The sequence below is a fragment of the Tachypleus tridentatus genome, chromosome 5 (genome assembly GCF_004210375.1).
Source record: "Tachypleus tridentatus isolate NWPU-2018 chromosome 5, ASM421037v1, whole genome shotgun sequence".
NCBI lineage: Eukaryota > Metazoa > Arthropoda > Merostomata > Xiphosura > Limulidae > Tachypleus > Tachypleus tridentatus.
Genome location: NC_134829.1, coordinates 17,084,530 through 17,109,848, shown reverse-complemented (window position 1 = coordinate 17,109,848; position 25,319 = coordinate 17,084,530). Strand labels below are relative to the sequence as shown.

General features: G+C 32.7%; 1 protein-coding gene across 3 annotated transcripts in view; it reads right to left on the bottom strand.

Annotated features, from left to right (window-relative positions):
- LOC143250619 (endosome/lysosome-associated apoptosis and autophagy regulator family member 2-like) overlaps positions 1 to 25,319 on the bottom strand; it is a 95,265-nt gene that overhangs the window by 43,541 nt on the left and 26,405 nt on the right. For all 3 annotated transcript variants that reach the window (XM_076501447.1, XM_076501448.1, XM_076501449.1), the window contains exons 6-12: positions 20,715 to 20,829; positions 19,084 to 19,233; positions 18,508 to 18,777; positions 16,378 to 16,482; positions 13,452 to 13,669; positions 10,887 to 10,954; positions 9,015 to 9,221 (exon numbers count right to left, since the gene is read on the bottom strand). In XM_076501447.1, the coding sequence (XP_076357562.1) occupies positions 9,015 to 9,221; positions 10,887 to 10,954; positions 13,452 to 13,669; positions 16,378 to 16,482; positions 18,508 to 18,777; positions 19,084 to 19,233; positions 20,715 to 20,829 (1,133 nt within the window). The remainder of the gene's footprint in view (positions 1 to 9,014; positions 9,222 to 10,886; positions 10,955 to 13,451; positions 13,670 to 16,377; positions 16,483 to 18,507; positions 18,778 to 19,083; positions 19,234 to 20,714; positions 20,830 to 25,319) is intronic.

The window sequence follows — 25,319 nt, the reverse complement described above, 5'->3', positions numbered from 1 at the left end:
TGTTACATTACTTTCTCTCACATAAACACTTAGAATCCCATACAGAAGAAGTGGAGGGACTGGTGTGAAGAAAAGAAAGAAGCATCCTTGATAAGCCACATCACTTCTGAACCAAGTATACTCTTCACTCATTGTAGAAAGATCTCACACATATGGGTGGAAAACAGAAGAGCAAATCCAAGTGAGAGAGAAATAAGGTCAGATTATGATATAAACCATATAAAATTTATGCAACTTTATCCCAGAAAGTATAAAAGCGGGCAAAATTAAAAGGATGTGTCCTTGGTGTAGAGTGTTTAGGGCATGAAGGACCATGCACAGCAAGTCAAATACATCCAAACCCCATGCCACTGGTAGCTGACACCAACTCAGAGGCAGGATGAGGATCATACTTTGGTAAGGCAACTACCATCCAAAACCTGGCCACCAAGTATGAACATCCATGTTACTGTGGGAAAGAGGATCATACCACTTGCAAGTAAACTACAATCTAAATTTCAGTCCATCAGGAACTGACATCCACATGGGGGATAGGAAAGAGATTCATACCATCTTCAACTCAAGTTCGAAGCTAGAGGGAATTGAGAACCCCTAGATCCACATACATGGAATATGTTAATACAATAAATTGAGATTGATCAGGAAACCCAACATCCAGTGTCAAAGAGATGTCTGCATAATGTAAACCATCTCCCTCAAAAGTGAAATTAATCAGAACTGCCTCAAGCACAGTAACATCTTTATAATTACAAGTATAAAGGGATAGTGGAAGGCAAATAATCATAATAATCTGCAAGAACTACACTACATAATAGTGTTAGGGCAGGGTTAAAAATTAGATTGCAAGCTACTTTCAAGGAACAATGGAAGGTAAATCCCAGATGAGACATCAAAATTTTAGTAATCTTCATATTTAATACAACATAAAACTCAGTGAAAGTGCTTGAGTTCAGTAAACAGTTAATATTTTGTGCAGCCCCCTTTTGCTTTAATAATTGCAGACAATCTTTCAGGCATTGTTAGAACATATTTAATCAAACTGTCCTTTGGGATTTTACTCCAAACGTCTCTAACATACTCCCAAAAAAGTTTCTTAGGAAGTATCTTTTGATTTGTGAAGTTTCTGGTATATCAAGTAACAGATATGCTCAACTGGGTTGAGACTGGCACTCCATGGTATCCAATATATCATTTCAATGACTTCAGCTGCTTCTTTCTTAGTTAAATAATTTCTGCACAGGTTGGATGAGAGTTTTGAGTCATTATCTTCTTAGTAATAAAATCCTTTACTAAGAGTATGCAAATCAATGATGGTATCTGATGGTACTTGAGTTGGTCCATTATTCCATCTATTTTGCAAGTAGCTCCTGTTGCTTCAGCATAAAAACACCTCCACACTATCACAATGCCTCCCCCAAGCTACGTGGTAGGTGCTGTGTATTGAGGTATGTATCTTTTATCTGTCTTCCACCAGACATACAACATACCTTTTGAACCAAATATTTCACACTTAAACTCATCTGTCCATAACACCCTTTTCCAAGGATCATCATTCCAATTTTTGTACTCTTTAGCAAACTGCAGTCTCTTTATAATGTTTGGCGATCACAGTAGAGGTTTTTTAACTGCTATCTCACCAAACATTCCATTCTCATTGAGTCTTCTTGATAATGCTTATCTGGACACTCTTCTGTCACTTGGTACATGATCATTTATCTCAAGCATGAAATTAGTGGCAGTCTTTAGTTTGTCCTGAAGGCTTATTGCATAAACAAAGATACTTAACATAAGTATCATTGAATTTAGATGTTCTGCCTCATCTTTTCTTATTTTCAAATTTACCTGTCTTAATCGTATGATCTAAGCTGCAGTGTTTGGGGAGCATTTCAAGTCTAGAACAATTTATCGGAGAATCTAAAAACTATCACATAAAGCTTTTATCCAAACTCTCTGCTGACAATTCTCTATACTTTTTGGGCTGTGACACAACAACCAAATTTCATATGTACTGTTAAACACTGTTGTTTTCAAGGTCTGTTTGTGGAGTGCTATTAAATTGATTTCTTATACCCTGTATTAGTGCCATTTGCTAGCTCCTTGCTAGCTTCTTTCTGTATAGTTAAGATACTTTGTGAGGTACAGTAAAACACTATGCAATACAAATTTTGTGTTATTTCTTAATTGCTTATGTTGTTAAAACACAGAAAATGGCCATTATTCCCTTCAAATTTTGCTTTTGTGACCTGGATAATGAAATTTATAAATTAACCTATTTTCTATGTAAAAACGGGCAAATTTGAACATTTTCATTTACACAAGGTCTGAATAAAACAACATATGAATCAAGATTTACATATATTTATACTAAAGTTATACAAAATATGAACAAAAATGTTTAGAAGTGAGTAGTTTTTCGAGATTTGCGACTGTAATGTAAATCACTTTCATGTATCAGCCCCCAAATATATTCACCCATCATGTTTTCGCTATATGCTCCTAGGTGCTCCTCTGAGTATGCTCCCATGTTCTTCTTGAATTTATCAGGATGAGCATCAAGAATATGGACTTTCAGGGACATTCTGCAGCCCATTTTGCTGTAGTTCTTCACTAGAGCCTCAACCAGATCCACATAATTTTCAGCCTTGTGATTGCCCAAGAAGCCCCAAATCACTGTGACAGAGCTGCTCCAAGCTTTTTTTCTTTCCTACTGAGCTTCTTGAGGAATTCTGTGTACTCCAGGATCTTCTTTATTTGTGGTCCAACAAAGACACCAGCTTTGACTTTTGTCTCAAACAGCTTAGGGAAGAAGTCTCAAAGGTGTACAAAGACTACAGACTCCTTATCAAGAGCTATGACAAATTGTTCCATAAGACCCAATTTTATGTGCAATGATGGGAGCAACATCTTCTGGAGATCCACTAGTGGCTCACACTTGACATTGTGCCTCCACACTGTGAACTCGGTCCGTTATGGCCAGTGCTTCTTGTTGTAGTGCAATGCAGTATCCCTGCTGTCCCAAAGGCAAGGAAAACAGAGAAACTCGATCAGGCTTCCTTGGAGACCCATCAGGAATACCACCATTTCGAAGTCTCCAATAACCTCCCAGCAATATTCATCATACTTCAAGGCTTCTAGCAAGGTTTTAATGCTGTTGTATTTCTCTTTGAGGTGCACCAAAAGATATTTAAATCTTAAAAGGTCTAAAATTTGTATAATATAAAATCTTACTATTCAAGTAAGCAAACATTCTCTGTCTTACCCTCTAGAGTTTTTATGCAGTGCTTGCAGATAAAATGAAGTGCCCAGGGTTTGTCTTGATCCCCGACAGACATTCCGAAATATGCCTTGTAGGCTTCACACATTTTAGCAGACACTGTCAGAAAGTACTTTTTCACTCTTGTATCAATAAATTGGCCACGTACATAGCATAATGCATCTGGAGAATGCTTACAGTTTTTTGCTGCTACCTCTGATAAAATGAGATAGGTTTATGTGTTCACTTATGCAGCTAGAACTAAACTGAAGTGGTGAGGCCCCTGCATATATATTACTATGGAAGGTTCTAGAAAATTCTAAATGGTTCTTGAAAATTATTGTAAGTTCTAAAAAGTTCTTGAAAATTCTTATAAGTTCAAGAAAATTCTCTTTCAGCTACTCAGCACTGAATCTACCTGGAATGCTCTGAAAAATGGGTAAATTTGAAAATTTCATTGCCCAGGTCACAAAAGCAAAGTTTAAAGAGAAAAATAGGTCTTTTCCATTTACTTTAGGCATAAGCAATTGAAAAATAACACTTTCTGCCCAAGAACAAGAAAAAAAAAAATGTTGTTGCATAGTGTAATTATCGAAGACATTAAATTTGATCAGTATGTTCATTCAAGCAGAACTCTTTTGACATATCCATGGTACAAGCATATATAAATTCTAAGGAATGATAAGTATTCTTATGGTGGCTCATTCTGTTGTCAACAGGGATCAGTGAAGCATTACCACAATATTGAAATTTACATTATTTAATGCATTGAAGCATTTGCCTTATAAAATAGAAAAAAATGACAAAATATTCTCTTGTTTTAACACTTTTGCACAGTACTCTACCTCCACTTGACCCATAACATGGATGGAGTAACAAGAGCATAAATGATAGAGGAATACAGACAATTGTGATAAAAATGTGAGGACTTATGCTGATTGGTTCAACACTAAGTCCAAAACCCAGCTAATGGGAGCACACATCCACATGTGGAAAGGATGAGAAATCTCAATTAAAAGGGTGAAGTGTTATTCTGACAGCTCAACTCCCATTTATATTTATTTTTTTATGGAGAATGTCATGTCATCTACACCAGCAGAACACCAACACCCTACTCTCAACTAAATCTCAACTATATAATCATTTCCATATTTTGTTTGTATTATGTATTTTAATAACTCATTCAGGAGAATGGTTTGTAACTGGGAAGTGGTAAGGACTCTCAAATTCCACTAGAAGAAAACATGGGAAAACTTGATGGAGAGTCTGAAGGGAAAATAACATTTGAGACAGTGCAATGGGTGACCACGAAACCCTATTTTTAAAAAAACAGACCACTTTATTTCACATAAAGCATATCAGGGATGGACAGCTATCCCCTTCTGCCTTACCCATGTAGTTCATGGGTGAGTACAGTCCAGGATGGGTAAATGTTTTGTTAAAGGTTCCATCATGAGGATAAACTTACAAGTGATCCTGCAGAACCTCCATCTCTGTAGTGTGCATTGAATGGCCATGGAAATAGTATGTAAGTTAACATAGCTGTGCAGTGCAGATTTGATCTGTTAAAGAATACCTTGACAGGCACTGGTCACCACAGAGTAGGATCCAAACACTGAGGAATTATAAAAGACAAAGGGTCTGAAAAAGAAAGAATAACAAAAATAACATATCCAGTCAAATTCTCACTGAATTTTGAAGAATGCCTATTGGTGGAAGATGATACCCCAAAGAGGAAGAAACCATGAACCCATATAAACAGTGAGAGGTGAATGTATTACTGGTAGTCCACATGTTAAACTGAAGAAATACTCCAAGGGAAGACAAAGTTGAAATACCAGAGAAGAGGGTAAGTTGTCAAATTGGATAAGAAAACACCTGGACAAAAGTACAGGAGAAAGGCAGTAAAGAGCAAAAAGCTAATCAAATTACAAACCAAACCCAACTGGCAACAGTGGAAGGAAAAAAATCACAAATAGCAGATGACTGTCAAGAAAGAAAGAGGCAGTAAGGAGCTCCACTAAAGGAAGTGGGAAATATAACAGAGAAGAACATGTACAGGACACAAAAGTCTATCTGGATCAGGCCAAAGCTAAAAATGAGAATTGGATGGAAGGGAAAATGGTAAAATTGAGGAGTTTTCCACACTATCCACAGAAAAATTAAGGAACTAAAGATAATCCAGAGAAAGGAGAAGATATGTAGAAGGATAAAGAGAACATGAAATATCAACAGCAAATAAACAGACCACTGAAGTCCACAGGTGGCCACAAGAAATAAGGAAAACATAAGAAAATGGTGAAACAAGGAGTCTGGGTTGTGGCTTGAGTGTTAGCAAAATGATGCAGGCAAGACCACATTAATATCCTATCCAGAAGGGCAGCCTGCCAAGGTAGAAGATAAATTCACAAGGAATATCTCAACAGGTAAAGTGTAGGAGAGATACACTATATGGCCAAAAGTATGTGGACACTTGATCATCACACCCATATGTGCTTGTTGAACATCTCATTCCAAAACCATGGGTATTAATATGGAGTTGGTCCCCCCTTTGCTGCTATAACATCCTCCATTCTTCTTGGAAGGCTTTTCACTAGATTTTGGAACATGTCTAAAGAGCATTATTGAGGTCAGACACAAATGTCAAGCGAGAAGGATTGGCTCGCAGTATGTGTTCCAAGTCATCCTAAAGGTATTTGATGGGGTTGAAGTCAGGGCTTTGTGCAGGCCAGTCAAATTCTTCAACACCAACCTTGGTAAACCATGTCTTTATGATCTTGCTTTGTGCATGGGGTCATTGTCATGCTGAAACAAAAAACAGCCTTCCCCAAACTGCTGCCACTAAATTGGAAGCACACAATTCTCTAGAATGTTATTGTACGCTGTAGCATTAAGATTTCCCTTCACTGGAACTAAAGAGCCTTGCCAAAACCATGAAAAAAGCCCAAGACTATTATTCCTCCTCCACAAAACTTTAAAGTTGGCACTGTGCATTCAGGCAGATAGCATTCTCCTGGCATCTTAAACTTAATTTCTTGGGTAATATAGACATTAACAATTTCATGTTTTATGAAGTTGTTCTTCATGTGCTTAGCAATATAACAATGGTATATTATGCAAACAATAAATTTTGTTAAATTATAAATAATAATTTTCTAAAATTTGTCAAAGTTTGAATTCTTTTAGTCCTATACAAACTTGTTAAACAATATGAGTCACTTTATTATTTCTTATTTCTTATGCATCATCTCATATTTGTGAGAAGAGAAAGAGAAAATAGGCAGTAAAAGAAAGAAAAGACTGTAGCAACATGTATATAAACTGACAATAAAATTCGAATAAAAAATAAATACAGAAACAAGTGATATTTTCCTACAATTAAGATGTTAAACGAAAGAGTACATGTAGAAATCTTATGACAAGATGGTACAATACTAAAATGAAAAGATATAAAGCTTTTACAGTCACAAAGACTGTAAATAATTCTTCAACAGTTCACTCATTATTGTTGTAGTATTATTATATTTCATGCACTGCTACATAAGGGTTGTCTGCACTAGCTAACTCTCCTTTTGAAGTTAAAGACTAGAGGGAAGCCAGCAGATCATCAGCATCTAACATCAAATCTCCTGCTGATTTCTGTAGATGAAATAATAAGATTTAACTTTCACTCTTATATTATACCCATGGTCTCAAAATGTGGAACAAGATTTTCTTTGTTTGTGTAGAAATGAGAAATGAGCCGTGGAATCTCAACTTCATAGTCTGGCAACCTAGAATTGGACCAACCTCAGCTAATGCTGCAGTAGGAAAAGCTTTTGCTCTTTGAGATAGCTAATCAGGACAGCATGGTTACAATATATAAAGTTTTATTCGATGAAATGACTAAATCAGTCATGTGGAAGGGCTAGATGGTATGCAGAGCATAAAGCTTCCTTGGTTGGAAAATAAGACAAAACTCAACAATGAGAATGTTCTAACTTTTGACATTTCAATAGTATTTGGTGGAAAATTATTAGATATAAAGTGAATTAACAGCATAGAACTATAATTTGCTCATTACAAGTCACTGCCTGCAACAATGAAATGTCAAAATGTTAAAACATTAAATCTTCATGTAATTTTATTATACTCTCTAAAAATGGGTGATTTCACAAGGGAAAACCATAAAATACTTCATCCCTTTCACAATGGGCAGGTAAAAGTGAGTATCTTGTGGCCATTTACATAATATTGTTTATTTGAAATTAAACACAAAGCAACACAATGGGCTATCTGTGCTCTAAGCTTACTAAAACCCAATTTTTAGTGTTGTAAGACTGCAAGTGTACCACTGTCCAAATGTGGGGTTACAGTTACATTAAAATTTAATTAAACTACTTTATTATAAATGTTTATGAATAAAATTGCAAAATATAAAAAGTTAATAACTAAATTTCAATATTACTTAAGTTTAAAGCATTTAATTTTATAGGAATATGTTTAAAAAGTCCTCAATCTTCCCTAGTATAAGAATCATGATATTTGTTCTCTTGTTCTCCAGCCTTCTCTATCTTGTGGCTTGTGAAATTTTTAACACTTGCTAGATTATTTATTTTGACAATTACCTGTAATGTTGTTTCTTCTGTCTCCAAAGTATGTATTTTAATGTGAATTACTCATTATATAGTAGTTACCCAGGCAAATAACAATTTTATAGCCCTCAATCTTCTTTGTTTAGAGACTCAAAAACTACAAAATCAGACCTTTTTGCCATGTTCACCTGTCACACATCCTTTCTTTCACAATAATGTTCTCTAATATTTTATGCTACATCATTTATAACCAATAGAAAGAAAAGTTTCCATCTATCAAATGATTTATAATGCTATCTTGTTTTCTGTACATAGAGTAGTTCATTTCACTTACAGTTTTTAAATTTATCTTGTGTTGTTCAGAACAAACAGCAAAGGGAATTAATTTAAGCCCCTCTCGTCTTAATTAGAAAGTCAATAAAATTATAACAGTTACAGAACATTATTTGCTTTGTGCTTGTTACTATAATTCTGTTTGTTTTTTTTGTGTAATTTTTTATTTTGTTTACAAGATCGGTTAAATTGACCAAACTTGTATAGAACTAGGTTAGAGAAAATACTAGATAAAGTATAATTTTTTTTACTAAAAAAGTTGAAAATTTATTTAGAAAGTTTTAGAGATTATTCAAAAGAAATTTAATTTTTTTCAGATGAGCAGTTGCTCTGATGCCATATATTCATGGACAAATCTTCAGTAAAGATACTCAATTAAGAACCCAATTTTTATGTAAAAAAGACTTAAATATTTACTGAAGGTTTGCCAAATTTCATAAAGATATAAAAACATATTAAAAAGTATAGTAGACAAACTCTGATGGTTGTTTTGTGGATACAAAATCAGTGATAGTGACTGACCCCATACAGAAAGAATTTTTTGTTTTAATTCAAATACCATGATTGAAAAAAAATTCAAAGCTTTACAATGGAGCAAGTCTTTCATTTAAAATATAAAATGTTCATTACAGATAATTACAATCGATCATTATAAAGTTTCTATAAGCTTTCAAGGTCAGTGAACCTTTGGTACAAAACTAAGAAAACTGAATTTAAAATTCTATAAACCTATTTAAACACATAGTTCAAATCCAACATAACATTACCAAAAAACAGACAAAATAAAATATGAAGAATCATAAAAAGCAAAACATAAAACTCTTCTGATTTCATGAAAAAATAAATATAGATACCCAGTTCCTTCAGCTGCTTCAGGACAAGGCAGACACTCTGATGCACCACCATTTTTACTGTTAGTGACTGATATTTCATAGATTATGGCCTTATCATCCACTTCATCCGAAGGAGCTGTATGAAACCATCTTTTCCATGTTCCATCACTGCCAATTTTCTGAAAGGCCCAACTAAAAGTGTAAGGACAATCTTGTGTCACTTTGTAACTGAAAATATAAAAACAATTTTGGAAACTTTTATCAGCAGCCTGTCAAATCTAAATCTTATTGTTAGAAATGATACAAAAAATTAGAGATAAAACATTTCTTTTTTGATATAGAACTACATTTGTTTGAAGTTAATTAGCAACAACACATATGCAAAATAATGTAAACAACTTTAGGAAAATTAATTATGGTTAGCACAATTACTATGTTCATAAACATTCATAATAAATAATGTTCATGTTGTAACTTCCATACAGTACAGAATTTAGTTTGTAATACTACAGAACATAAAGGATATTATTACATAAAATCATTTTTTAAAAATCTAGTCAACAAATAAAACAAAAGAACATTATTATATCTACATTCTATATGTCTTACTGAATTATAATTGAAGCTAAAATTACAAGATATTTCTTTTCTGTAATCTAGTGGCAGCCTCAAAATTAATTAAAATATATTTCCCACAATTAAGAAGTCCACAAAAAACATACTAATCATTTTGCCAAATTAACTACTTTTATATTTAGGCTGAAATTTTCATCAACTTACCTAACAAGTTTGATTGTGTTGTGATAAAAGTATTATATAACTGATATAAAGGTGAAACTAGTGTATAAATAAAAAGTCAAACAAAAACTTTTATCACAACTTCAGTAATAAGTATTTTTAATTACAAAGAATTGAATGAATTAAGCAAAATAATTGGATTTTATTTTAATCATAATAAAATAGTTGTGTGTAGGTTTCTGCAGTATAACATACAGCAATAATTTTATTTACAAGTTGTGAAATATCACAATCTGGCAGAAAAAAATTTGTTTTTTTTCTGTGAAACTAGTAATACATCAAACCAAACACAACTTCATTTTATTTGGATTACAAAAACTGTGGATATCTGACTCCACATTTAAAGAACCAAAATGGAACTCTTTTCTAATATAATGACTTCTTAACCCTATCATGATGGGCTAGCATATTTTACACGGCCTTGTAACCATATTATGACTCTTTAAAGTACTAAATTATCTATGCAAAATCTGGCAGGCTTTCAGCAAATATTTGTAAACAAAAAAATCAGAATTTTCAATTATGTATTTTTACTAAAACTTTGTCCATAATTAAGATGTTAAAAGTATTGACTGCTCCAGCCAAGTGCAAAGTGATTTAATTTTCAAATTTCATTTGCGTTATCCCTAAAACACCTTAAATATCAAGTTTTTTTTCAAAAAAAAATTATATTTATCTGTTATTTTTAAGTTTATTTGTATATAATGATAATAATGTAGTTTAATTAAATTTTGAATGCAAGTTTGCAAAAGACTGTGACATGTGAAAAGGTTCATATTCAACAAACTTACGTACAAGAAACAATTCACACTAATAATTGACAATAATTAAACTAAAATAATAAAGATATTTTATGTCACAAACTGACAACACTTGCATCTCCATTTGGAAATGAAATGCGTTTAATCTGATTATAAATTCTATGCTGAAATTTTTAAATTCAAAAATGCTAATTAAATTTTTAAATATTGACAATAAAACTTTAGCTTTTTAAACATCATCAACCATTCATTTTTATGACTGATGTAACTCCTATATTTAATCAATTTTGAGTCCCTTTTTAACACTTGCTAGATTATTTATTTTGACAATTACCTGTAATGTTGTTTCTTCTGTCGACCAGACCATGTTTCAATAACTGCCACACCTCTCTGCAGTGAACTCTGCAGACAAAAGTTATTTCATTTGACACTTGTTTCTAGAATTTTTGAAAGCAATAAAAATACAATTTGTAAAAATAAATTACTATTGCTATTGGAATTTAAATTTAATCTCAAAATGTTCAGAGTAAAATTTAAATTTGGTCCATGAATCCATGAATAAATATTGTTGAAAACAATATGAGCCCATTTATTTCACTTAAAATTCTCCATAACATGTCCAAACATAGACGAATTTCATACACGTACTTACCTCTAAAACACTGAAAGCCATTCTCGTGCTGTCAACAATCATGTGACTCATAGTCCTGAATGACTTTGATGCAATGTCACACCATGTATGGCACCTATTATTTTGTTTTAGTTGTTTGAATTTTTATATACATATACAGACATGCGCACACACACACATATATACATTATAGTATATATAAATTTACCTGATCAAATTAGAAATTACACATAAAAACAATTCAAAAATTAATATAATTAATTATGTGCACATGTTAAGTGTCCAACATATGCTATAGAAATAATGAACTTCATTTTGTCTTCAGATTAAATTAACTACTTTCTACATAACTTTGAGAAAGTGTTAACTGGTGATAGAAAGTAAAGGTTTAACTTTCAATAAAGTAGTTTGTAAGCAATTTAATAATGTGGAATCAGACAATACAGCAAGTCATTTGGTATATTCAGAGTCAAAGTTTGAAAGTTTATAATCAGAGTATCAATAATTAAGCAGCAAAGAGAAGTCTTCTTGAGCTTTGCTTAAGGTCCAGAAAATCTGCTTTAGCTCTGCACTTAACCACATAGTTAATTTGGACTTTGCTAACACTATTCAGAATCAGGCACCTTATTATTTCAGATATGAGTCAAGTTCCTTATTAGTGATCAACAGTTTCACCTCTGATGAAGAATGGATGAACAGCATACTAATGCAAAATAGGTAAACATGATCATTTTGAGGAATACAATTAGGGATGAGGTTATTAATCAACAATAAACCAGCATGATATAGTGGACTTAGTTATACTGCAATCTTTAGGTACAATCAGAATAGAATTTGTCTCAATAAAAAATAATGGCATAATTACCAGTATCATACTTCCAGGATTGGTGTGATATACACCAAACTACATACTATAGAAATCAAGTATTGACAACAAGAAATTCTGATCTAATTTTTAAAAATAAAACAGCACTATAATCTCCTAGGATATTATGTATGTCAGAGCCTTAATCAACCATAGAATGAAAGTGACTGCCCTCGACATTGCCTACTGACTCATCAGAAACCATATCAAACCTAAAGATTGATCACATAATCAATCACACAGTAACAATTTTATGTCAAATGCATCACTTTCAGTCAAGTCAGTTTTGTTCAATTTGAATTTTCGTCGTTTTGAAATTAAGGATTACCCATATTCTATGTAATTATACATATACTGTTGATGAAAAAGACTCATTAGCTTTATTCACTGCATAAATTCTATTCCTACATTTTCAACTCCAGTTTGAGTTTCACTGAAGAACAATTAAACTATAAAATTATTCCCCTTTAAATCTTTTGCACTGGTTTATTCACAAAAAAATCATACCATGTGTGTATAGATAAATCCAATTGAACCACACACATACACAACTGAATACAAAACAAACGGAATTAAACTGTAAATAAACTGGTTTGATCTACAATATATATATATATATATATATCAGCACATATACATACAGACCAGACTACAACCCTAAATATATATCAGCACATATACATACAGACCAGACTACAACCCTAAATATATATCAGCACATATACATACAGGCCAGACTACAACCCTAAATTTATATCAGCACATATACATACAGGCCAGACTACAACCCTAAATATATATCAGCACATATACATACAGGCCAGACTACAACCCTAAATATATATCAGCACATATACATACAGGCCAGACTACAACCCTAAATATATATCAGCACATATACATACAGACCAGACTACAACCCTAAATTTATATCAGCACATATACATACAGGCCAGACTACAACCCTAAATTTATATCAGCACATATACATACAGGCCAGACTACAACCCTAAATTTATATCAGCACATATACATACAGGCCAGACTACAACCCTAAATATATATCAGCACATATACATACAGGCCAGACTACAACCCTAAATATATATCAGCACATATACATACAGGCCAGACTACAACCCTAAATATATATCAGCACATATACATACAGACCAGACTACAACCCTAAATTTATATCAGCACATATACATACAGGCCAGACTACAACCCTAAATTTATATCAGCACATATACATACAGGCCAGACTACAACCCTAAATTTATATCAGCACATATACATACAGGCCAGACTACAACCCTAAATTTATATCAGCACATATACATACAGGCCAGACTACAACCCTAAATTTATACTGCATAAAATATTCTATCCCAAACATTTACCTGCATAAATACAAACTCGCATTCTTTTTCACACTCCACTTCAAATGTAAAACTGATTCTTCCAATCTCTACAGCTTGGCCATTTGCTAGCTGTTCCTTAGTTCTAAAGCCTAAGACTTCTAGAGAAAGAATAAGGTAAGCATCCTCCCTGTGTCCAAATCCACTACGTATAAAATTTCCTTCTGGTTGCCATGCTGCCTTAGTCTGACATCCTCCATCTGAAAATTCCAAAGTTTTCTTACTAAATATGTGTGTGTGTGTGTTTTCCAGAAAAAATGGTACCACACTTGGCTCTCTTCCTACATTTTATCATTTAAATCACACATGTATGACTTTATAACCAAACTGGAAAAGCATCCTATATGTTTCAAAAACTAAAATACCAAATCCTGAAATGAAAAACTGGAGAAAACCAATAGAACTTCAGTTATATTAACCTTAAAATGTTGAAAGTTCAACAGTACAAATAAAGGACCACCATTTTAAAACATTAACATTTAACTAAATAATATACCAAATTCTTCACAAATGTCTTTTAATATTATTCTGTATCTTAAAGGTAAATTTCTAACAAACAGAAAAAAGGGCATATACATGTGTATTTTAAATAATAAAATATTAACCTTCTCCTGGCAGGATAGTTTAATTTGCAGAAATTGAGTTGCAAATTTCACTTGTACAACAACACACACAGTGACTCAAGGATTTCTTAACAAATCCTCTTAAAACCTAGTAAGATGTTAAAAATCTTAAGTATCTGGTACACAAGTAATGATGGTTTCATAATTAACTGTTTCCATTTCTATTAAAAATATATTATTTTTCTATTGTAGTTTCTTGCTATTAAACTATTAACAAATCAAGTGCAAAGTGTTTTTCATATTAAGTATAAAAATATTTTTCTTCATCTTACAGTTTTCATGTTTCATTTGAGTGATCTCTAGTACTTCCTAAAAAATATCAAAAGTTTTTTAAGGTAACTTTTTATATTTTATTTTCTTTAACATATCCCTAACATTAGCTACTATGATCAATGTACAATGCAATGAAATAATTAAAACAAGGAAATTGAAGAAAACAAGGATACCTTTTAATTTTTTGTAGAATATCTTTAGAAAGTTTCCTTCTGTTAAATTCTTTATTTCACCTCTTTTCCTTTACACACATAGTTAGTATTTAATGTTTTATTTTTCTTTCTTGCCTTTTACAACATATTATTCATCTTGACATGAGTCAACAGTGCCTTCAAGGCATTTTACAGTTTTTTGGGGAACACGTATGACCTTTAAGCAAAATATTTGTTTAGGAGATTATATAATAAGCCATCAGAACAGATGAAAATATAATGTATATTTTAAAAAATGTTTAAATATTTTAATTATGCATTTTCAACATAACAAATATGTGATTAATTGAATTATAATAATAAGGCCTAAATATACAATTTAAATTGTATCTCTAAGTATAATATATTTAGAGAAGAAACAACCAGTCAATCAAACAGTTAACAATACTACAGTCATTTTCATGTACTCTGTGACAAAGACTTAGTATCAACTTCAAAATAACCACTGCTAGCTTATACTGTAAAATGAGCTCTTTCTAATTTTCATTTACACATGTATGTAATGTCTATATGGAAGGGAGAGAGCTCAAAGAAACCCTCTGAAGGTAAGAGTGGCAGCTGTTAGGGATTGAATAAAAATTTATTACTTGTTGTGATTGTATTCATTCAGAGCACTTTAAAAGGAATGAATCAAAAGATTATGTAAGCATCTGAGTGGCCATGTGTATCTCTACTCTATTATCATTGCATTATTCAACATACAAAGAGCCAAAGTAGAAATTTTTCATATCTCATCAGTCACATGAAAATACATCTGAAGTTTTAGGTAGTTTTTAAAGATTTATTTTGTAATAAAGAACTCAAAAGTTGGATAAAATAAAATTTGAATCATGATACAAATTATAATATTAAATTTATTTAAACATATTGATAATAAATGTTTTTAATTAAATTTTAAATGCAACATAGTGATTTACACAGAAAAGCAACTAAAGGGGCTCCCATTGCAAAAGGATTAAGAAAAATATCATTTATTTCATTAAATAAGTATTTTAAGTTAAAACTAAAATCCAACATAAATATATGACATGCAGTGCCTTCAAGTCAAGGTTTTGTTTGTTTGTTTGTTTTGGAATTTCGCACAAAGCTACTCGAGGGCTATCTGTGCTAGCCGTCCCTAATTTAGCAGTGTAAGACCAGAGGGAAGGCAGCTAGTCATCACCACCCACCACCAACTCTTGAGCTACTCTTTTACCAACGAATAGTGGGATTGACCGTCACATTATAACGCCCACACGGCTGGGAGGGCGAGCATGTTTGGCGCGACTGGGATGCGAACACGCGACCCTCAGATTACGAAGTGCACGCCTTAACGCGCTAGGCCATGCCAGGCCTCAAGTCAAGGTGTTTGGCTTGGTTGTATAGAACAGACTTAGTTCTGAGAGAATTTGAACATTTCAATTGTATCTTTTACAAAGTTAAACTAATTAAAGAACTGTTGAGTTTTTATTTTCAGGTCTCTTAACCAATTTACAGTAAAAAAAACAAACCCCTTAAAATCATAAATCCTCATCAGCATTACTGTGTTCAGCTGTGGCAAAAAAACAACAAAAAACAACTGATTTTTTATAAATCTGTCAGATTATATGAAAAGATTTTCAAAGTAAGCAATATAGTTTACAGTGAACAACTTGAATATATTAGTAGTGTGATAAACTGCATTCTGATACTTTACTGAAGCAGTTATGAGAACCATTATCACAACATTCCAACCAGTATTATCCCTAAGAATAAATCTAGTAGATTTTAACTACAATTTTTTTTCCCTTTAGAGTAAAATAACAAATTAAATTTTCTAACCTTCCAAAGTCAAACATCGGGCAGATATACCTGGAGGAAACTCATGCCACCACTTGAAAAACATTCCATAATTAGGTGCTGTAGATGCTGGGCAACGCTGACAAGCTGCAAAAGAAACAACAAAAAAACTGAATGTTAACACCAATTTGTAAAAAAAAACAAAAAAGGTAACATATGGAAAGTTATCCACCAAATTAATTGAAAAAATGTATGTAAAAACAAAGACAGCAATTCATTACAAACCATTCAAACCAAACTGAGTAGGAGTTAAGCAAATAATGTTCAGCTGCAGATTTGAAAAACAAGAAAATACAGAATAATGGAGATTTAACTTCAAAATATAAATAACAGAAATACCTCAGTCTGTTTGAGAACTTTAACAGACTGCAACTACCTGTTGATTGAAAAGGGGATGAAGTTTTAGCTTCTATAATAAGGCCTTCTTCAGGCAGCTGTAGTACATTAAAGTTCTCAAATCTAATATGACTACTCTGTCTACAGTTCTAATGAAAACATTTACTTCATTTTGTTTGAATTTTATTAGTTACAAAATCTAGCATGAAAACTAAAAATATGGTGATATAAGTTATTTATGATAATGATAGTATCACAATCCTTACATATGAGAAACAAAGTAAAGCCTTCATTTACAGGTACACTAACAAATACTACCAAGGCAACATGCAGGAAAAGCTGAAACTATAGTGATCCCTTGTTGAACTACAACTACATACAGATATAGAAATCATAATTAGTTTGGATGAGACAAACAGAGCCATATATACTTCTAAAGATAAAAGTCCAGGTCTAGATGGCATAAGAACTGTCACCGTTTCTGGAAAAGACACTGAATTATCTGAGAGTAAATTCTGAGAGGTGACTCAACTTCATTAGCAACTTTAACAAGATGATAACCAGAACTATTGAGGGCATCAATGCACTCGAAGTTACAGCAGTTAATAAAATTAATGAGCATCAATTGCTCAAATAATATGAGAGGACATGCTCCAGATGCTGCAGCCCCTCTTCATCCACAGCTGAAAAGGCCAGTGAGACTTAAATCTGACCAAATTAGTATAAAGAGAACACAAACAGAGTTTGATAAGCAAAATGTTTCACTAGAGCCTAAAGATGTAAAGACCACAAGTGCCATACAACCACACTAAGACAGTCCATCTTTATCTCAGATTTCTCCATGAATAAAAAAACATATGGTGCCACTGCAACCTGCAAAAATTAGTCTAAGTAGAAAATATAAAGTAGCAGATGAATTAAGAAGATGAAGCAGAAAAAAATGTGTAAAGTCTTATTTAAGATGTAGTAGCACCTTTCATCATAGCTATAAATTATTCCAACACCAAAATAGCAAAAACGCAGATTCAGAATTCATCGTTTTGTGAAACAACAACATTCTGCATAAGACTAGTTGAGATTTATTAGTTCCTACAGCAGCAGAAGGCTGGAGCAAGAAACCATTAAAAAGGTTCTTCTCTGGACTGCTAAAAGCAATGAACTGCAAATATAATACCAGCAACATATTTGTAACTGACAGGCAGTCTTACATAGAATTCAGAGCTATTGTCTCAGATGGATGACAGAAAGCTGAACAGCTGTATGATAAAACCATCACCAGGATGTAGGTGCCATGTTACAAATGGATAGAGCTAAACAAGGAGCTGATGTTCTCACAAGAGAAGCTCGTTCACAATATTCTGTACAACTTTACTTCTAGAATGTGAACCTTCTCAGCACTAGTAAGGGGAAAGTAGCAGTCAAGGAAGGTCTTCATCCACATTTAAAAGAATAGGGACTGGTGGAAAACAGAGTGCCATATGGTGCAGGTAGGCAAAGTAAGAGATGAGAAATCAAAACACAGCCAGAGGACAACTAGTCACAACTGAAAAGGAACTCTCATCTTCTTCCTGCAAGAAACCCAGTCTCCACAATGGATCAACATTTGTCAGCATAATCCTGGGATTTTGACCTAGAACTCAACACAATGCACGAAAACATAAAGGTAAATCTTATTTTTGCTAATAGTAGAGTGAATGAAAAATATGTGAGAAGTCTCTTAAAAAACATAAAACCTATGATAAGCTAGCAAATTTAGCTTAATTTTTTACTCATTACCTGAATAGCCATCAGAATAGTGGTTTTCTGGGCAGAAGGCACACATTGACTTGTTGGAATATTCCATGCCAGGATTACATGGTGGACAGTCAATTTTCGTACCAGACATTGGAAGCTTGGCAGAGCCCTGTATTTCATCTCGACATATCTTAGGTTTGATCCACTCAAAACGTAGTTCAGTCTGTTTTTTGTCATCACAAGGTGTTTTCAGTTCATAATAATCATAATTTGAACAAGGAGGTCGATCCAAACACTTAGCTGAGCCTTTGGCTGATAAAAGATGTAAATACTTTTAAATACAAATATGAAAATAAAATGAAGAAAAAACAAAGATTGTAATCGTATATAATTAGTGAATAATACCTTATATTACAGTGTTTTATATATATACACAAGTGATGCTCACGTTTATTAATACCTGCTTGGAAACTTTAAAAACAAGACAGATTTCACAAACTTCAGCACATGATATTCATCGAAATAAAACCCTAAAAGATTTTAAACAGACAAACAATCTTACAGCTTATTACCTGTAAAAAACAAACTTTCCAGCTTTTAGCTGTAGAATGTACTTACGAGCATACTGAATAATGGTGTTACATGATAAACATGCAGCAGCCCCACGTTCTGAGTAAGTGTTTTCTTTACATGGTGTACAGAGTTTTGAGCCCTGGCTGCTATAGGTTCCAGCCTCACAAGGTGTACACTCTGAAGCATAAGCTACTCCTAAAAATGAAAAGTGAAAAAAATCAAATAGTCTGTACTATGACCCACTAACTATGTACACAAAATCTGAGTTTAGTACAACAAATCAGAATCAGTTTTTACAAATTACAAACTTTAGTTGTTAAATTTAGCTTTTTATACCTTGTAAATGAATTTATTGTAAACATTTTTTGAATAAACTAAATCTTATATAAAGTAATAATAGCTTTATAGGAACCAGACATTGTATCTGTTAGTATGGATTGAATCAGAGGAGATTCCCTAAATTTCCTGTCAAAAATACTTCATTACCATGCTTCAGCAAGAACTTTTTTTTATTGTTGTAGTTTTCTCTTATTTCAGTTACTATAATTTAAAATAAGTATAACATAGAAAAAGTAACTGAAAAATCTGTGTATCTACATATTATGAAAAACATCACTTATACACAATAATATTAAAAGCACAAGCCAATTTAGGAAAAAATTGTTCATGTAAATATAAATATATTGAGAAACTCTTCAATGGATAAAGAAACAAACAAGCAGAATAACAGAAATATGCTGATATAAAAACACATAAAAAAAAGGATAGAAAATGGTCCAAGCTTTGAAAGAAACCAGTTTTTTTTTTTTGGTATTATAAATTTAAATTTAGATTTATACTTGTTATTTTTGACAAATGCATTACAAGTTCTTTAATTTGGTTCTATTTTTCAATTTAGGAAATGAAAAAAGTGTATAAGCTAAATGCTGATGATGTAATTGTGTGTCTTCATATTTGTACGAAGGATAATATCTTTAGGATCTCCATTTCATGTTATGACATTTTATTGCATGTTAAATATGGTGAGACTGATATACTTAAATAGAAATTTATCCAAACTTAAGTTTTTTATCATATTTTAAATTTTGTTGCCTGATGTATCTGAAGCAATATAAGCAATTTACAATGAAAAATTTGTGGAGGAAAAACGAAAAATTACAATTTTTCAATTTATTACAATTCATGAAGAAAATTATCTATATGCTTGTAATTTCAAAGCTCACTAAAGTATGGCATAGTAGTGTTTTTAACGACAATTTTCACTAGTAAATAATTTTTAAGGAAATATTCTTTGTTTGATTGCATACATGTAACAATTCGACTAAGGTTGTAGTCATATGATAGCTGTTAATGACTTATAATCACTTAAGTGCTTAAAAATTGAAATTAAGTGTTATATCACCAAACTGTCAAAAAATAAAATATTTTAATGTATCAGCAATATTTTATAGGATATATTTGAAAGGAATAATAATAAATAACCATATCAATGTTTAAAAGTAATATATTTAATGAAGCAGTTAGACAGTTAAAATACATAGATATATTAGTAAAATTTTCCACTGGTATATTCTACAAAAACAATCCTGCAGAAATTGCATGTTAACAGTTAGTAACTAAAAAAACAATAACAAGAAACAAACAAAAGCAATTAATTTCATATGCCTCATACTTACCTGTAATGGTGATGGATTTTATCCTCACAGGCTTAGGCTTTCTACCATCTCTGTTTAACATTCCCATTCCAATAGTCTTCCAATAAAGAACATTCAGACCAGCTTTCAACTCCACCTATGTAATATTAAAAAAAATATTAAATTTTAAATTTATATTTCTATCTTACAATATAAAGGTTATACATATAGTCAGCTATATTTTTTCATATTGTAATTTAAATAGAGGGTGCATGACTTTAAGATCAAGTAAATTTGTGGCTGTAGGCATAGAAAATTATACATTTGAGACCACAAAAATCTAGTCATTTTGGAAAATGTTGAGAAACAAGAGTAGTTTACAAAGAGGAAACTAGATGAATAATATACAAGAGATTTCCAATTATTTTAAATTTAAGGTTTCCTTTTTTAATATTCATTTTCCACTAGAGATTGCTATGTATTTATAGTGATATATGGTCTACAAAACTGAAATATCTGCACTATTAGATCACAAAGATATTTTAAAATAATTTTAACAAAAAACTTTTTAAGTAAAGTTTCTCATTTTTGCACAAGTATATATATTTACAGTTTCTAAATATATATAAACATATGTGGATTGAACAACATATTTTTATGTTTAATTTACTTGTAATATTATCTTTACCAAAAGAAACAGGGATCAAACATAAAATAAGTTCATTTAAATTCACATAAATTATCTAAACTGACATACCTGATGGATATATAAAATAATTTCAGCGATAATTAATACACAACTTCTATACAAATATTTTTAACAAAAATAAACTGTGTATACAAAACTCTTTTGTCAAAACTGATTTTAACAACATGCAAGTGACTGCCAATTATAAATATGGAAAAATACAATTTTTAAAACCAAAGCTTAAAGTAGTGTTATAAGTTATATTTTTTAAATTGTAATTTACATATTAGTTAGAGAGTGCAAGAGTTTGAGGTCAAGTAAGTTTGTGGGAGTAGACCTAGAAAGATCTAAATTTGAAATCATGAAAGTTCTAATTTTTGTATACACTAAATGTATTTCTGATAGGAACACCCTCTATTCACAAGATTAGCTACTATTGAACAGTGTTGCCCTCTATATGCAAATTTTTATTAATGCACGCCACGAGTCTTCTACTCCCACTTTACTGGAATCAAATTATTCCAATGTCTTTCATGTAAATCATCACGTGTCACTTTTACATCAATAGGAACATTACATATATGATGCATGCGACTCCTTCTATATACTCCTACCAAACTATCACTTGAAGGTTTGGCATTAGATGTAAACATCAGAGAAAAAGTGTGATCAAAGGGAAGTATCTAAGAGAAATACATTTTCACTACAGAAAAATTATAACTTCTGATAAAGTACTTCCCTCCACTCAAATTATTAGTTAGAATACCACACTAATTAAGTCTTGGGACTGACGCAAACAAATGAAACCTGAAGAACCTAATTGCCCTACTCTGCACTGCATGATCATAGCCAGTTTTGTACAGAACCCATTGAGTAGGGTACATCCATGGTTGCCCACCCAAGTGGCTTGGAATCGGAAAGTGGTTAGAACTCCCATACTGCACTTGAAAAATATGTGAGTAAAAATGCAGTGGAGAATCTGGAGAAATATCATCACTTGAGAAAGTGCAATGGGTGACCACAAAATCCTATTTTGAAAAACAGACCATAACAATTTATTCAATAAAAAGCATAGTAGGGAGGGGCAACTATCCCCTATTGCTTTACTCATGCAGTCTGATGATGGTATGAATGGGCAAGTTTATGAAGCAATTACATTGTAAAATTATTTGCCTACAAGTGATCTTGGGATACACCCCATCTCAACAGTGAGCACTGAGAAGCCACAGAAGATGAAGCACAAGTCAACATGGCTCTACAGTGCAGATTTCAAGTTGATAAATATCTGATCAGGCACCAATCACTACAGAACAAAATCCATACAAAAAGTAAATGAAGCAAAGGTCCGTGAAAGGTAAAGAAAAGTATGAATACAAACTCACTCAATCAAAGTCACACTAAAGTCTGAAGAATGGTCACAGGTGGAAGACATAAACCCAACAAAAAAGAAACTCCACTATGGTTTAAATAATGGGAGATGAGTGTATTTGGTGTTGTCAATGTGCCCAATGGTAGGATTTCCTCCAATGGCCAACAAATATGAGATGTGTGGGAAAAGGTGAGATGTAAAATCTCATGATGAAAATACATCTGAAACAACTTCCAAGAAGAAGACTGCCAAGGGATAAAGAGTCAGGAATGAGTACCACAGAAGGAAGCCATGCAAGCAGCATAACCAGGAAGAGCATGAATGGACCAGACATAGAAGTCTCTCCAAACTGAAACGAGAGTAGAGATGAGAAACAGAAGGAAAAAAATAGGTTAAAAGAAGTAGTGACCCTCCAGAGGTTTTTGTGAGGAAGAAACAGTTCAGATAAAGGAGAAGATAGGTAGTGCTGTAAAGTGTACATGAAATGTCAATGGCAAATAAATCAGATCTTTAAGGGCAAATAAATATGTTTTAAAGGAAAAGTGAAACATGAAACACAAGGAAAGTGGTTCAAATAGAAGGAAAGTGAGGAAATGAAGGACCACATTAATATCCCAGTCTGGAAGAGCATGTCATCTTGGAATGCATTAACATGGTAAGGACATAGAGTGCAAAAATTTGACCATAAAAGAAAAAGAAAAATATGAGAAATGTGCCCTAGTAACCTGAGAGCAAGAAGACAAAAGTCCCCAGTTGAAAAGATATATGAGAAACTCCACCCCTCAAGCTACTATAGGTTAGTCTGCAGGAATTCCAGAGTCCCAGACCTACTATGGAACATATGCTGATACATCTCCATTGAAGGAAAACTACTCAATGGGAGAAACCTGATCTCCTCACTATGAACCAGAAAAAAGCCAGACGTGAAGACAAAGGATACAAATAGTTGGATGTAGAACTGGTAACTGAAGCTGATGAAGAAGAAGAAGATTCTGGAAAAAAAAGTTGCAGTTGTGATTATGGAGACCATGGTTGAACTAACCAATAAATAAGAAGTGATCAGAAGGACTCTGTGTGGAGTGGTATGGATGAGAGTGATTATCTGTTGATGTAATCAAATAGGTGTATAAACATAAATGAATTTGTTGGACCAATCCTGGCTGAAAACATTGATAGCCTGAGACTGAGATATTAGGGACTAAAAGAAGAATAACTTGTGATTGAGGTATATAGCAAAGGAATCTACAAGGAGAAAACTTACTGAAAGGCAAGGTGTAAAAGTGATAAACTACCCTTGATGGAAAAACTGAAAATAAGACAAGACCATGGCAGTATAGAAATTGGCAAAATCCACCTTAGTCATCAATAATTCTAGAGAAAACATTCCCCCATTAGGGTTAGAAATGACTCCAAGGTAAAGTAGGGTATTCGAATGAAGCAACTGATGTTTAACAAATCAATTACAAGCTTCCAGTTCCCAGTTTTCTTGGAAACAACAAAAATCTGGAATAAAAGCCTGGTGGAGAATGTAGAACAGGTTTGATAGCTTGATGATAAAGTAGTTCCTGAACCATCTCTGACAGACACTGGCTGGTCATGGGATCCTAAGACAGCTGAAATGAAGCAGATATAAGATGCACAGGACATGCAGAAAAAACTGAAATCCTTCAAATTTTATTTGAAGGACACAATAATTCTTGAAAAAAGGATAGCAGTGGTGAAGAAAATCAACAAGTTGAATTCTCTCCAGACCAGGACCAACTGAGTAGTCACCGATACTGTTGTAAATGTGATGTGCATTATCAAATAAAACAATAAGATATCCTGAGAAGAAGAGATAGGTAAAGGTTGAGAAGGAGAGGGGCAAGAAATGGTAACAGGTGTCACAGTGGACTCTGACTGAAACAAACAGGCAACAAAGATGGAAAGGATAGACTGTTGTTGCAATGATGCAACTTGTGATTCCAAAGATTCAGAAACATGTCAGTGTAGAAAAAGGGCCATATGTAAATCTTCAAGATAAGAAGATGATAAACAGATGCAAGTTAAGGTCAAATCACAACATAAAAAGTTCTAATAACAGAGAAACCATGTACATAAAGCCACAGCCAAAGACAACAAATGAGTCAACAAAACCTTCATGTTTTTAAATACCATAAAAGAACTGTGAGAGTAAGACAAAGGTGGTAAAATTGGACATGAGTCAGACTTACAGGAAATATTGGACCACACCCCAAAAGGTAAAATGAAACCTAACAATGGTTGGTTCCAAAAAAAGGACAGTCTGCACAATTATATGCAAAGCAAACTGGTCCAAAACCCATGTGGGGTGAGGTATGCTAATCCTGTCATTTAATTGAGAGGCAAATTGGTCAGCATGTACCCAAGTATCTGGGGAAGGAAAAAAAAATAGGTTTGCAAAGAATTGTCCCAAAGTAAGAAAGGATGCAGTTTATAGGAAAGAGGGGAAAGGGGCAAAACATCACATACCTGAGAAACAAAATTTAAAAATACCTAAGCCTAAGTGACTCCTCAGGTGGAGCATGGAAAAGCATGATAAAATCAGGAGGTAGAAATAGGTAATCCACGT